Genomic DNA, 13,405 nt, shown 5'->3' on the forward strand with positions numbered 1-13,405 from the left:
TGTGTGATTTTTGAGATGAAATCATAACAAACATAGATTTTCTTGGCATTCTCTCTTGGATTGCTTGTTCTGGGTGAAGCCTGCAACCATATGATGAGGATACCCAAGTGCCCTTGGTTAAACCCAACGTGGATAAGGCCCACGTGAGGAGAAGATGAGGCCTCCTGCCCACTGCTGCCACCAAATGTCCAGCCATATGAGTGAGCCATCTTAGAAGCAGTTCCCCGAGCCCTGGTCAAACCTTCAGATGATTGCTGGTCTAGCCAACACCTTACTTGTGATTTCATGGGGAACTCTGAGCCAAGTCACTCCTGAATCCCTGACACATAGGAACTGTGAGTGAAAATACATGTTTACTGGTGTTTTTGACCAATAAATTTTTAAAAATGGATCTTAGAGAGAGAGGGAGGGAGGGAGGGAGGAGAGAGAGAGAGAGAGAGAGAGAGAGAGAGAGAGAGAAGAAGAAGAAGAAGAAGAAGAAGAAGAAGAAGAAGAAGAAGAAGAAGAAGAAGAAGAAGAGAAACATTGATTGGTTGCCTCCTATACTTGCCTTGACAGGGGATCAAACCTGCAACCTAGGTATGTGCCCTGACCAGGAATCAAACCCACAACCTTTTGGTGTCCAAGCAACTGAGCCACATTGGCCAGGGCTCTTCTGGAAGTTTTAAGGTACTGGTTTTTACATTTAAGTCTTTAATCCATTTTGAGTTAAATTTTGTAAGTGGTGTAAGATAGGGGTCCAGTATCATACTTTTGGATGTGGATATCCGATTTTCCTAAGCCATTTATTGAAGAGATGATCTTTTCCTCTTTGAGTATTCTTGGATCCCTTATCTAATATTAGTTGACTGTATATGTGTGAGTTTATTTCTGGGTTCTTGATTCTTTTCCATTGGTTTATGTATCTGTTTTTATGCCAGTACCATACTGTTTTTTTTTTTATTACTATGTCTTTGTAATATAGTCTGAAATAAGGAAGTGTGATGCCTCCAACTTTGTTCTTCTTTCTTAGAATTTCTTTGGCTCTTCAGGGCATTTTGTAGTTTTATACAAATTTTGGATTGCCTTTTCTATTTCTATGAAAAACACCATTGGAATTTTGATAGGGATTGTATTGAATTTACAGATGCCTTCGGCTATTATGTACAGTTTAACAATATTAAGCATTCTGGTTTATGAACATGGGACATATTTCCTACAACATTACTGAAGTAATTTGTAGTTCTTATTTATTAGGCTCCATATCAACATTTGCTGGTGTGTGTGTGGGGGGTGAGGCCACAGCTTTTTTTTTTTTTTTTTTTTTTTTTTTTTTTGTGGCGCTTGACTGTAGTAGAGCAGCTGTTTTCTTAAAAGTTTCATCGTGCTGGATTGCCCCTTTCCCTGGTTGTTTGATAGAGGCCAGGATGTCTTTAAACTGGATGTCTAAGAGGAAGTTGGTCATATGAGTCTGAGTTCAAGGACTACAGCCATCCTGTCTGGAGACATAAATTTGGGAGTGATCATTCTATTGATGATATGTAAAGACCTGATACTAGATGTGATTACATACATGGTGACTATGAATAAAGAAGAAAAGAGCCCTGAGCCCTGGGGCATGCCAATATTTAGAAGCCAAGCGGGTGAAGAGAAACCAGCAAAGGAAAATGAAGAGAAATCAGCGACGTAGGAGAAGAACCAAGGGAAAGTGTTGTGCTGGGAGCTGAATGAAGGAAGTGTTTCCAGAGGATGGAATGATTACCTTGTCAAATAAGAGAGCTGAAAATCGGCTGTTGGATTTGGAAATGTGGAATTTCTCTGGTGGTCTTGCCAAGATGAGTTTCTATACAGGGGAGGAAGGGAGGAAAGAAGAGGAGAGGACAGATGGTGAATATGGACAACTATTTGGGGGCATTTTGCTGTAAAGAAAAAAGAGGTGGTGGTTTAAGGGGGAGATGGGGCTGAGGAAGGAGTATATAACAAGTAAATATATGTATAGAAACCTAGTATTTAGATATAGAACTTGAATTTATTTTGATTGACAATAAAGTCTAAAATTTCATATAGTGAAAAGTCTTCAATAAGCTTGGTAATCTTAGCAATAGCATTTATATTTGAACAAGACTTAGTTGAATATGAGTTAGTCTATGCAAGATGTATAATTTTAAAGGTTATTTCTTTGGTTAAATTGGATTTGCAACTTCAGTTAACCCTTTCCAATAAGAGTCCCCCCAAATGAATATTTACTTAGCAGTGATAGAAAATTTCATATTTACAGAGTACTTATCAGTCTCATGCATCAGAACAAACACAAAAGAATGAAGTTACATGAGAAATGTAAGGGAGAAATAAAGTGAAGTGCTCTCAAATCAGGGATACTGAGTCCCAGGCCTTGTGTGGGACATAGGATCTGAAGGTGAAACTCATCTGCAACCCTCCACAGCATTAATTTCAGCTTGACTCTTTCCCCCGTCCTCATCAATGTTTTTATTGCTTTCTACATGGAAACATTTATTTTGAACCGCTTCCAGTTTTCCGACATCAAAATGATTTGGATCAGACGAATTGTATTTGTTCTCCAGGATTCCTGCCTCTCCAGAGCCTTTTGCTGGTGCTGTGTTTACCAACCTCCTTCCCTTTTCCTACTGGGAGCTCCAGCTAGGTCACATTTCCCAGGCTCTCCTGTAGTTTGGTGGAGCCAAAGCAATGAGGATGGGAGTAATGGACACCACCACCAGCCTGCAGCCTGGCCCTTTGGATAACCTTTACAGTCATCCATGCTCTCTCCCTCCCTTGTCTGCTGCCTGGAGGAGGAAGATGCGCTGGAAGAGCCTGGCTCCAGGTTGCAGAGCACAGCATCACCCCTGAGCAGGTTTGCACAGTGGCCCGAGCAAGAAATGAGCTTTTACATGTGGGATCTCTGAGACTTTGGAATTGTTTATTATAGTGGTGAGCCTGCGATTGATACATACTCCTTTGGTTGAGGTGCGATAGTATTGACTTTGCATTCAGACTTAGGCGGTCCAGAGGGTAGGGGTGGGAGGACGCATGGTTTAATTGGAAAGCATGGCTACGTGCACTGTATCTTGGGTTTTCAAAAGGCAAGGACTTTGTCTTTGGACTTAGTTGGGGGCAATGCATGCCACTGAGAAAGAGATATTTAATAAATTTACTAGGAAAAAAAGTAAGTTGGATTCTTTTTTTCTTTTAAAGATTTTTAAAATTGATTTTGAGAAAGAGCGAGAGAGAGAAAGAGAGAGAGAGAGAGAGAAAGAGAGAAAGAGAGAGAGAGAGACATTGATGTGAAAGCAAAACATCAATCAGCTGTCTCCTGCATGCCCTTGACTAGGTATCAAACCAATGACCTTTCGGTGCACAGGAAGATGCCCAACCATCTGAGCCACACTGGCCAGGGCAAGTTAGATTCTTATTGAACTTCTTACAACAAAATAACTCCAGATGTATCAAAGTTTTAAACATAAATATTATTAAATTAATGGGAAAATTTGAGTTATAACAAAATTGTGTTTGAGTGGATACACTCTAGAAGTAACCAAAATAGTCATCAAAGCAAAACAGATAAACCCATGTGGTATATTCTTACATGAGAATAATATGTAACAATAAAAATAAATGAAGTATAGCTATACACAACAATATGTGTGAGTCTCAGAAACATAATGATGAGTTAAATAAACAAGGCATTAAGTGATATGCTAAACATCATAGAGTCTGGTTCACTTTATATGGAATTAAGAATGAGCAAAATAAAGTATCTTTTTTAGGAATGTATACAAATTTGGTAAAATTACACAGGGGCAAAAGGAAATGATTATTATAAAAATCAAGATGGTGGTTACCTCTGGAATGATGATGGTACTGTGAACAGAGAGGGACCCATGGGAGGCTTTTTGGGTGATGACTGTTCTATTTCTTGACTTAGTGACTATGTGTGCATTTATTTGATAGTGATTCATTAAACTATTCATATAGGTTTATGGGCTTTCCTGTTGTATTGCACCATAGAGAAGAAAAATTATGAAGAGGATGTAATTTGACATATAGGTTTTAGCACACCTTGGGCAATGTTTTATTTTGAGGTTATTTATATTTTTAAGTGCTTCTTCCTAGATTCCTCTAGATCCATAATTCTTAACATTTAGAGACATTTCTACTTGCTCAAGGGATTCTGTAGCCCCTTTATAGGGGATGCTATAATATCAGTAATGAAATCACATAAGAAAGACATTATGGAAAGCCATACGGTCAGGTGGCTGCTATCAAAATGCCGTTCCACTGGCAGATGGGGTAGGCCAGACTGTGCCTTTCTTCCCGTATCATCTGGATTTTCTTCTTGATTTATCGAAAGCATCAGCATCCAATCCTGGGCTCCTAGGATTAAATTTACTCACTGCCATATGGGCATGGCATTTACCTTTCAAGATGGTTGTAAGAATAAAATAAGATAATAAATGGTGACTACAATGGCTTTTCATAAAACAAGACAAACAATATCATAAATACATGTTTTAGGGCCAGATCATGTTCTTTTGTTGCACAAATTTAAGGAAAAATGTTTTTAAAAAAAATAGGGTTGATGTGATGATCGGCTTGAAACCCTTTCCTCTTGTTGATATATATATATATATTTAACAAGGGATCCTGATCTTTCTCCCCGTATGCCCCAGGACATTGGTTTACCCCTTCCTCATGAGAGGGAGGCCTTTTCCAGTCGCGGTGCTTTTCAGAGGCTTTGTCTTCTGTACGGGAAACGGACTCCTGCAAGGCTACTACCTGACTTACTGCACTGAGTACCCTGCCGATTGGTACACAGACATACGGTTTATCCTGGGTAAGTACATCTGACCACTTTCCACCCAGCACGGCTCGCCACCGTCTAACTCACCATCACCTCTGCCCCCCCTTCACAGTAACCCCTCAATGATTCCATTCTCCCCTCCTCTCACCCTTACCCTCATCTTTTCTCTCTATAGCCACCTGAGAGAGCTTTGAAAAACATCATGTCATTCATTCCTCTGCTCAGAACTCTCCGATGGCTTCAGGATAAAATGCAAATTCCTTACCATGGCCTATGAAACCCGTGTGTCCTTGGTTCAGCCCCATTTCCCGACCTCATTTCCAGCCTCTGTTCACCTCGTTGCTGTGCTGCGGCCTCAGTGGCCTTCCTGCTGAGCCTTACATGGTCAGGCTGGTGCTGCTTCAGAGCTTTTCTCTGCAGACCACTCCCTCTGCCTGGAATACTCTGATCCTATATGTTCATGAAGCTTGGTCCCTCACTGTATTTAGGTCTTTATCAATCTACGCCTCCTCTAATAGACTTTCCCTGACCAGCTATTTATAAAATTGTAGAAAATGCTAATTATTGAAATTGTTTCATTATCTGCAAGAGGAATTAAAGTCCAGGAAGGTTCAACTATTTATATGTTATTATGGCTCAGACCAAAAATCTAGGGATTGCCTTCAGTTCCTCTCTTTATATCATGTAGCACATTCTTGCCATCAGCTTAGTGCTGCCGCCTGTAGCTCCAAAATGTGACAGGGGTGCTTACTTCATCCTGGTCCAAGCCACAGTGACCTCATGCCTGGACTGCCACAGTGACCTTCAAACTAAACTGGCCTACAGTAACCCCTTGTCCACACAGGGGCCAGAGTGAACGTTTGAGAGTACAAACAACCAGAGGATCAGTTGTACGAATGCTGAAACGTGTGCACAATGGAGTATGCTGGAACCACAAAAACAAGAAAGGAAAACAAACAGAAGCAAAAAAGATCTCTGTGTCCTCATGTGGTGACAACTCTGTCCCTTTTGGGGGTCGGATGAGGCGTATCGTAGTACTATTCTTAGAATTCGAAATTAAATGCCCTTTCCTTCATTTTCAGAAAAAAAACTTGGCTTGTGCGAAAAACATCAAAATCAGGACACATTTTTCACTTCCCTCTCTCTTCTTTGCCTAGGTGTTTGCTTATTTGTTTTGGGAATGGGAATCAACATTCATAGTGACTATCTATTGCGCCAGCTCAGGAAGCCTGGAGAAGTCATCTATAAGATTCCACAAGGTAATGTCTCCCTTCCCCTCCAGATTCCCAGTCTTCCTAGGGAGCGTGTCCAAGGAATTATGCGGTAACAAATGGAGGGGGTGCATGGACAATCCGGGGACTTCTTCCCCCATCCCATCTCACCCCACAACACATGCGTTTCTGATCTGAACCCTGAAGTTCCAGAGAGGTACAAGAGTTCTTCAGAGAAACAGAACCAATACACTGTAGGTATAAATATATAATGTTTATTATAAGGAATTGGCTTATATGATTATGGAGGCTGAGAGGGCCTAGGATCTGCCCTCTGCCAGTTGGAGTCCCAGGAGAGCAGGAGTATATGTTCCAGCTAGAGTGCAGGGGAGGACAGACCTCCCAGCTCAGTCAGCCAGGCAGTGTGATTCTCCCTGCTCGACCTTTTTTGTTCCATTCAGGCCCTCAGTGGATTGGACGAGGTCCACCTGCCGTGGGGAGGGCAATCTGTTTACTCAGTCTATCAATTCACGTATTAATGTCATCCAGAAACACCCTCCTGGACACACCCAGAATGTTTTACCAAATATCTGGGCACTCCATGGCCCATTCAAGTTGATACACAGAGTGTTTACACTTCCTATGCAGCAAATAGAGCTGAATTATGATGACCAGCAGATCTATCCTCTTCAATGAAGTCTCACTAGATTTATCTAATGGGTAGTCAGGGGTAGCACTTGCATATTTCCTGCCACTTGTATACTCTCAAAGGCAGAGAGAATCATATATGCTTAATTAAAAATTAGGATGAGATGTGTGACAAGTGCATTTTCAGAGATAAATTCCAGTTGCTCCCGAGAAACCAGGGTGTGAGCTGACAATTATAAGCAGGTGGGAGTGAATCAGTCCTGTAATCCTTCAATATTTGTAGTGAGATATTTGTGTGGGATAGTGGGTCCCATCATTTTTTAAAAGTATATAGTTTTATTGATTTCAGAGAGGGAGAGAGAAATAGAAACATCAATGATGAGAGAGAATCATTGATCAGCTGCCTCCTGCACACCCCCCACTGGGGATGGAGCCCGCGATCCAGGCGTGTGCCCTTGACTGGAATCGAACTTGGAACCCTTTAGTCCGCAGGCCAGTGCTCTATCCACTGAGCCAAACCAGCTAGGACCCATCATTTTTTAAAATGTAAATAGAACCCTTTACATTAAACCTTTTCCTGAACTAGGATATGGTGATAATTATTCATTAATATTGTTATTATTAATGAATAATTATTTAGGATTAATATTCATTAAGAAAATAATGACAATGCTACTATGAATTCAATAGCACATTTAAATGAATATGTGTTGCTGACATCCTAACAGTATCTACATCAAACAAAAAAGCGTGGGTTGAGATGTACCATTTGCGATCACAGACAATTTATGGCCTCTTTGCAATAGATCCGTGGTTCTTCCTGGGGTCTGGGGAATTACAGGCTGGAAACCGCTGATGCAATGTCAGCCTTAGGAAGGTGACTTTAAGGGGTTTCAATTTTTAAAGCTTCACTTAGTAACTAGACAAAGAAGAGCAGAGAAAGCTCTTAAAAGCTAGATTGCCAAGGTTAGTTTCCAACTACTGAATTATACTAGAGAATGATTTAAGAACAAATGTCCTTTATGTAACTATGGAAAGAAAATACTTGTTTTAGGTGACACTATGCCAGTTTAATGTGGGGCAGAAGTTTTGGGTACAGATACATTTACTATGACTAGGAAGTGGCGATTTCTAGTATAGTTCTGATATTAGAATACATACATGGTTGGATAAAAAAACACAACAACCTTAAAAGAATCAATTGCATCAGACCTCACTGGCCTCCAGGAGGTCAGAGACCTGCAGTTCCTACTCCCTCCTTTAGACTTGAACACAATGTACTGCTTTGGGAGGGCAAGGGCCAAAGGAGAATTGAATGACCTTCTCACATCATATTACTACTCCCACCGAGTTTGTTGGTTTACCTGTGGCTGTGAATGTGAAATATGCTGACCCGCAGGGGGGGTGTGCAGGGAAGGAGTGAGCAGGTGGCCTGGGATCGCTATTTAATAGAATGAAACAAAACCTAGACGTCCTGTCCCTCATCCTTGTCCTGTGGGGAACCAGTTGTTAGAGATCTGGATGGAGCCCACCAAGCAGCGGGGCCACTCCTCGCGGTTGCAGGATGTTCTGAGGACAGCAGGCTGCCATGGGTTTGTTTTCCTTTCTCCCCAAGTGGGTTCCGGCAAGCTGTGATGCCTGGGAAGAGCGTCCCCAGGCCCCCGTTTGATCTAGCCACCCTTAAGCATTTTGGAGCAAAGCAGAGGGACTTTCACGTCACAGTGATCCAGCTCTGATGGTTGACGTTTTGATTCTTCTGCACGCAGGGGGCTTGTTCACGTACGTTTCTGGAGCCAATTTCCTTGGTGAGATCATCGAATGGATCGGCTATGCCCTGGCCACCTGGTCCCTCCCGGCACTTGCATTTGCATTTTTCTCACTTTGTTTCCTTGGGCTGCGAGCTTTTCACCATCATAGGTAAACTTGTCAACCCCCATGGCAGCCTCCACATAGCTTTCCACTCCTAATGGGCTTTCAGCACAGAATCCTGGAGAGGCCAGGATCATGCCCCGGAATCTCTGTAATACCAGGGCTTATTTGGGTACTCTCCTTCTTCCCCTACCCCCGCCCTCCATAAATCATAGCTAAGGTCATTGCTGGCTTCCTAGGAAGGTGGGTAAGCAATTACTCGTGTGGTGCAATTTCAGGACTGTTCTATCTATGGGAAATGCCAGCAAATTGCTGGGTTTACAACCTTCCCTCTATAGGTCTAGCCTAAAGCTTTCCGAACTCCCACCTCCCTCCCAACCCTTGCACCTCGGTGGGGTGGGAACCAGAGAGTTAAAAGTGTCACTGGCAGGGGAAGGGTAACATGCTAAGATGTTATCAGGCTTTAAATGCAAATTTCAGATTCTTTCTCTAAAATGGCTTTTGTACTTGGAGGAAAGAGAAAGACTGTGATGTGATGTGATGTGTGTGTGTGTGTGTGTGTGTGTGTGTGTGTGTGTGTGAGAGAGAGAGAGAGAGAGAGAGAGAGAGAGAGAGAGAGAGAGAGAGAGAGAGAATTCAAAAGGAACGGAAATAGACCTGGAACCAGGACCCTGCCTAGACGTTTTAGTCCAGCTACTTAATTTCATAGTCTTGAAAGCTACACTAAGAATGTGTCCTTTTCCTCAGAGTGGAATTTATGCAGAGACCTGTCAGAAATGAGTGAAACAATAGCTCTCCTCAAGACCTACTCATGCTACCTCCTAGTCTTGGGGCGTGGGTGGAGGGCCACAGAGGCTCCCCAGATGGTAAGAGAGTCAGTATAACCATTCTCCCCCTTCCAGGCAGGGTCTGTTGCCCACCTGAGGCCAAGGGGACATGGGGAGGAGAGGGTGTCAGCCAGTAGTCGGAGGGGCTCTGAGAAGCATGATTGAGTTGGGCTCGGTCAGAGGAAGGACAGCAATTGCATCTGAGGGTTCCAGCTGTTGCAGCCACAAAATCCAAACGGAGCCCTTATGCTTTTATGTCAGCATCCCCAGAGGGAGGGCAAGAGGTGTCTTTCTTACAGGGCTAACTGGGCTCTGTGTGAGGCTGCTCATCACCCCTCTCCAGTCATAGCTCCAACATCCAGCCACCTCTGGGAGAGTATTGTTACTATTTGTCCCTCAGGTCCAATTAAGGTACTTTCACAGAGGGTACCATGATTATAACCTGAGCGCTACCAGCTTCAAAGGACAGCCAGGTCACTTAAGGATAAAGCCCTTTTACAAGACGCATCGGTCTCCTAGGGCTGCCGAAGATGATGACCACAAACTGAGTGGCTTTATTCTCTCGGAGTTCATTCTCGCTGTTTGTGGCAAATATGTTCTTCTATTCAGTGGGTTGTTGTTTCATTTGTTGATGGTTTCCTCTGCTGTGCAAAAACGTTTTTGGCTTGATGTCTGTCCATTTGTTTATTTTTACTTTTGTTTCCATTGCCTGGGGAGGTATGTCAGAAAAAATGTGATTAAGAGACATGTCTGAGATTTTACTGCCTAATTTTTCTCCTAGGAGTTTCATGGTTTTGAGTCTTACATTTAAGTCTTTAATCCATTCTAAGTCTATTCTTTTATATGGTATAAGAAAGTGGTCTAGTTTTATTTTTTTTGCATGTGTCTGTCCAATTTTCCCAACACCATTTACTGAATAGACTATATTTACCCCATTGTATGTTCTTGCCTCCTTTGTCAAATATTAATTGGCCAAATAGGCATGGGTTTATTTCTGGGCTCTCTATTCTGTTCCATTGATCTAGATGTCTGTTTTTATGTCAGTACCATGCTACTTTGATTACTATGGCCTTGTAGTATAGTTTGATATCAGGTAGGCATGATATCTCCAACTTTGGAGGTAAAAGACCTGTACTCGGGAAATTATAAGACACTGAAGAAAGAAATAGAAGAAGATACAAGTAAATGGAAGCATATACCATACTCATGGATAGGAAGATTTACTTATTTCACAGCACACGAAGCTTCAACATTGATAAGAGTAGGATGCAGGAGGGAGAAGATGGACCAATGGCCATTGGGAAGAGTTAGGCCCTGAATAAATGCAGGCTGATTTATAAGAAAGATTTCAGATACAGCAAACCTCAACCGTTGACCACTGCTTGATTATGTTTTTAATTATTTGTTTCTCGTCTCTTAGGTTCTACCTCAAGATCTTTGAGGACTACCCCAAATTTCGGAAAGCCCTCATTCCATTTATCTTTTAAAGAAACCAAACTTAAAAAGGAACAAAACTCCCACAATGTTGTTGAAAATCACTGTAACCTTTACGGTTCACATATCTATGATGTAATAGTTCGTATATACATGATACACGCAATGGTAGGCCTTCTGTGCTCTTTCAGCTGGCCTGGAGAGTCTGCATGATACCCCCCCCCCCCCCCCAGGGCTCTTGATCCTGATCTCGTGTTGAAGCTTCAACCATGCCCTTGGCTATTCCTCCTAGAAAGTGCAAGGCTTCCCCATGTGTGTTTCTTTGTGTGACCCAAGTTCATGTGGCTTTATACCCGCTCTACATCAATGTCAGAAAGCTCTGCAGTCAAGAAAGTTTTGCGTGGAGGGTAGTGTTTATAGACTTAATTAAAGATGCATATTCTACACCCATATGAATAAGGAGAGATTTAAATCCTGAAGCTGCCCAGCCCCCGAGCATATCTACCGCCAAGTGGAAACTGAGTCACGTCTTCCTTTTCCTGAGATAATTAGGAAAGAGGTGAGATGGCGAGGCGCCTTTAAACAGAGGAGCCCTCTGTTCCCATTGCTGCAGATGCAACCATCCCTGACCCCATTTCAAATGTTCGCAGTGTCTTGGGGCCCCTGTCTTCCTGAGGATTTCATTCCCTCGGTTAGAGGCATCAGAGCTTAACGCGGAGAACTGGGTTTCCTGATGGTTTCAGTGACACAAAGAAAAAGACACAGCAGTGGATGGCTCCTGAGAGAGTGCAGAAGAGTTTTAGAGTGGCTCCTGCAAACTCTGCTATCCTTGGAAACCGGTGGACATATCCAAATAATGAGCGGGCGTCAAGTAAGGAGACGACGAAGGACAGATGCTGCTTGCCTCAATGAGGTGTCCACAGTGACAGTGAAGCAAAGCGGAAGAACCCAGCAACACTCATCTCTGGGTTTCTTCCCCACAGCTCCAGGACCTGAGCTAAAAGGTGCATCTTGAACATCAGCTCTCAAAGGAGCCCAGAACAGAAGCCAAGAGCTGCAACCAGAAAGAGGAATCAGGACAGAAAGCCTGTTTGTTTGTTTTTTTGCAGGGGGAGGAGTGGCAGGCTCAGACAGTAATTTACAAGTATCTTGATTTTCTTTTTTTTACATTCAATGTTTCTAAAATTTAAAAATGAGGAGGTTTTTGCATTCTAGTTTCTTTTTTTATTCTTTTTTTGGGGGGCGGCGGGGGGGGTGTTAATCCTCACCAGAAGATATTTTTCTATTGATTTTTAGAGAGCGGAAGGGAAGGGGAGAGACAGAGAGACAGAGAAACATCGATGTGAGAGAGACACATTGATTGGTTGCCTGCAACCAAGGTACGTGCCCTTGACAAGAATCGAACCCGAGACCATTCAGTCCGCAGGCTGACGCTCTATCCACTGACCCAAACCGGCTAGGGCCATTCTAGTTTCTTTAAAAAGTTGGAGAACCTGAGCTCATGGAGCCCGCTAAGAACAGGGACTAATCAGCTAGTTTTCGCTAGAATTGGCAACCTGTGTGGAGGGTCACCCAAGCCCGGGTGCTGAGATGATGGGCTGTGGGAGGAAGGGCTGAAAACCTGTAATGAGAATGTATGAAGGTACTTGTGTCCCCTGATCTAGGTCTGGAGCAAGGATTGGTAAAATGGAGCAAGCTCTTTTGAGAAATGAACACCAGTGTTACGAGATGTGGTGCTATGCATAGAAATTCACATAAGACTCTTGGATGATTTGAGGATGCTGCAGATTACTGAAAAATACAAATTGTAATCATGTAAATAAGTGTTTTTGCTGTTCATTAAATGCCTCCTGAATCATGGATGTTAAGTACTTTGTTTGAATTAAAAGGCCGCTGGACTCATGAAGATTTTTATAAGATGTTGAGCTGTGGTTTTTCCCCCCCCTCTTTTTTCATCGTTTTAGTATTGCTTCTTCTGTCTTTGTTTTGCCAACTTGAAATTAGGGGCTTTGAGCTGAAACCAAAATGAAGAATGACTTGCAGAGCTTCTCCACCACAGTTCAGGACTCCAGGGAGGTGCGGTAAAGGCGCAGGGAATTGTGCTATGGTAGATGCCATCCAAGAGCTCAGGAATACACAGGGGCAGGGGAGACACTCCTTGAAATGAACCTTAAAGTGTAGTTGGGGCTCTGTGAAACAAGACTTCCAGTTCTCTCCATGACACTCAAAACTGCCGTTCTTAAATCTGTTATAACCAGAGAAAGCTCCACGTCAGTCCGCAATGTAGCAAGTGTTCAATAAATGGTGGTGTTATTTGCCCAGTACTTGTAATCTCAAGACAAAGCTGTGATTTAGCATTTACATTTTTTGCCACTAAAGGTTCTTTCTAGAATTTTATTTTGGCCAACTCTGATTTGATAAGGTAACTTGCATATTTGGAAATAAAACCCCCCCACACCTATTGTCATTTCGAGTTAATATTATCATGGGCCTTTAAATTTAAATATAATGTAGCCCAGCCACTGTGGCTCAGTTGGGTAAGCATTGACCCATGCACCAAAAGGTCACTGGTTTGATTCCTGGTCAGGGCTCATGCTGGGGTTGCAGGCTCGATCCCC

General features: G+C 42.7%; 1 protein-coding gene across 1 annotated transcript in view; it reads left to right on the top strand.

The window, feature by feature from the left end:
- Window positions 1-10,840, top strand: part of SRD5A2 (steroid 5 alpha-reductase 2) — a gene marked incomplete at both ends in the record, with an annotated part of 28,463 nt that extends 17,623 nt beyond the window's left edge. The window contains 4 exons of the mRNA XM_081101576.1: window positions 4,668-4,831; window positions 5,956-6,057; window positions 8,424-8,574; window positions 10,774-10,840. Coding sequence (XP_080957702.1) covers window positions 4,668-4,831; window positions 5,956-6,057; window positions 8,424-8,574; window positions 10,774-10,840 — 484 coding nt within the window. The remainder of the gene's footprint in view (window positions 1-4,667; window positions 4,832-5,955; window positions 6,058-8,423; window positions 8,575-10,773) is intronic.
- Between the last annotated feature and the right edge of the window lie 2,565 nt (window positions 10,841-13,405).

Source organism: Myotis nattereri (genome assembly GCF_964212035.1).
Source record: "Myotis nattereri genome assembly, chromosome: 10".
Classification (NCBI taxonomy): domain Eukaryota; kingdom Metazoa; phylum Chordata; class Mammalia; order Chiroptera; family Vespertilionidae; genus Myotis; species Myotis nattereri.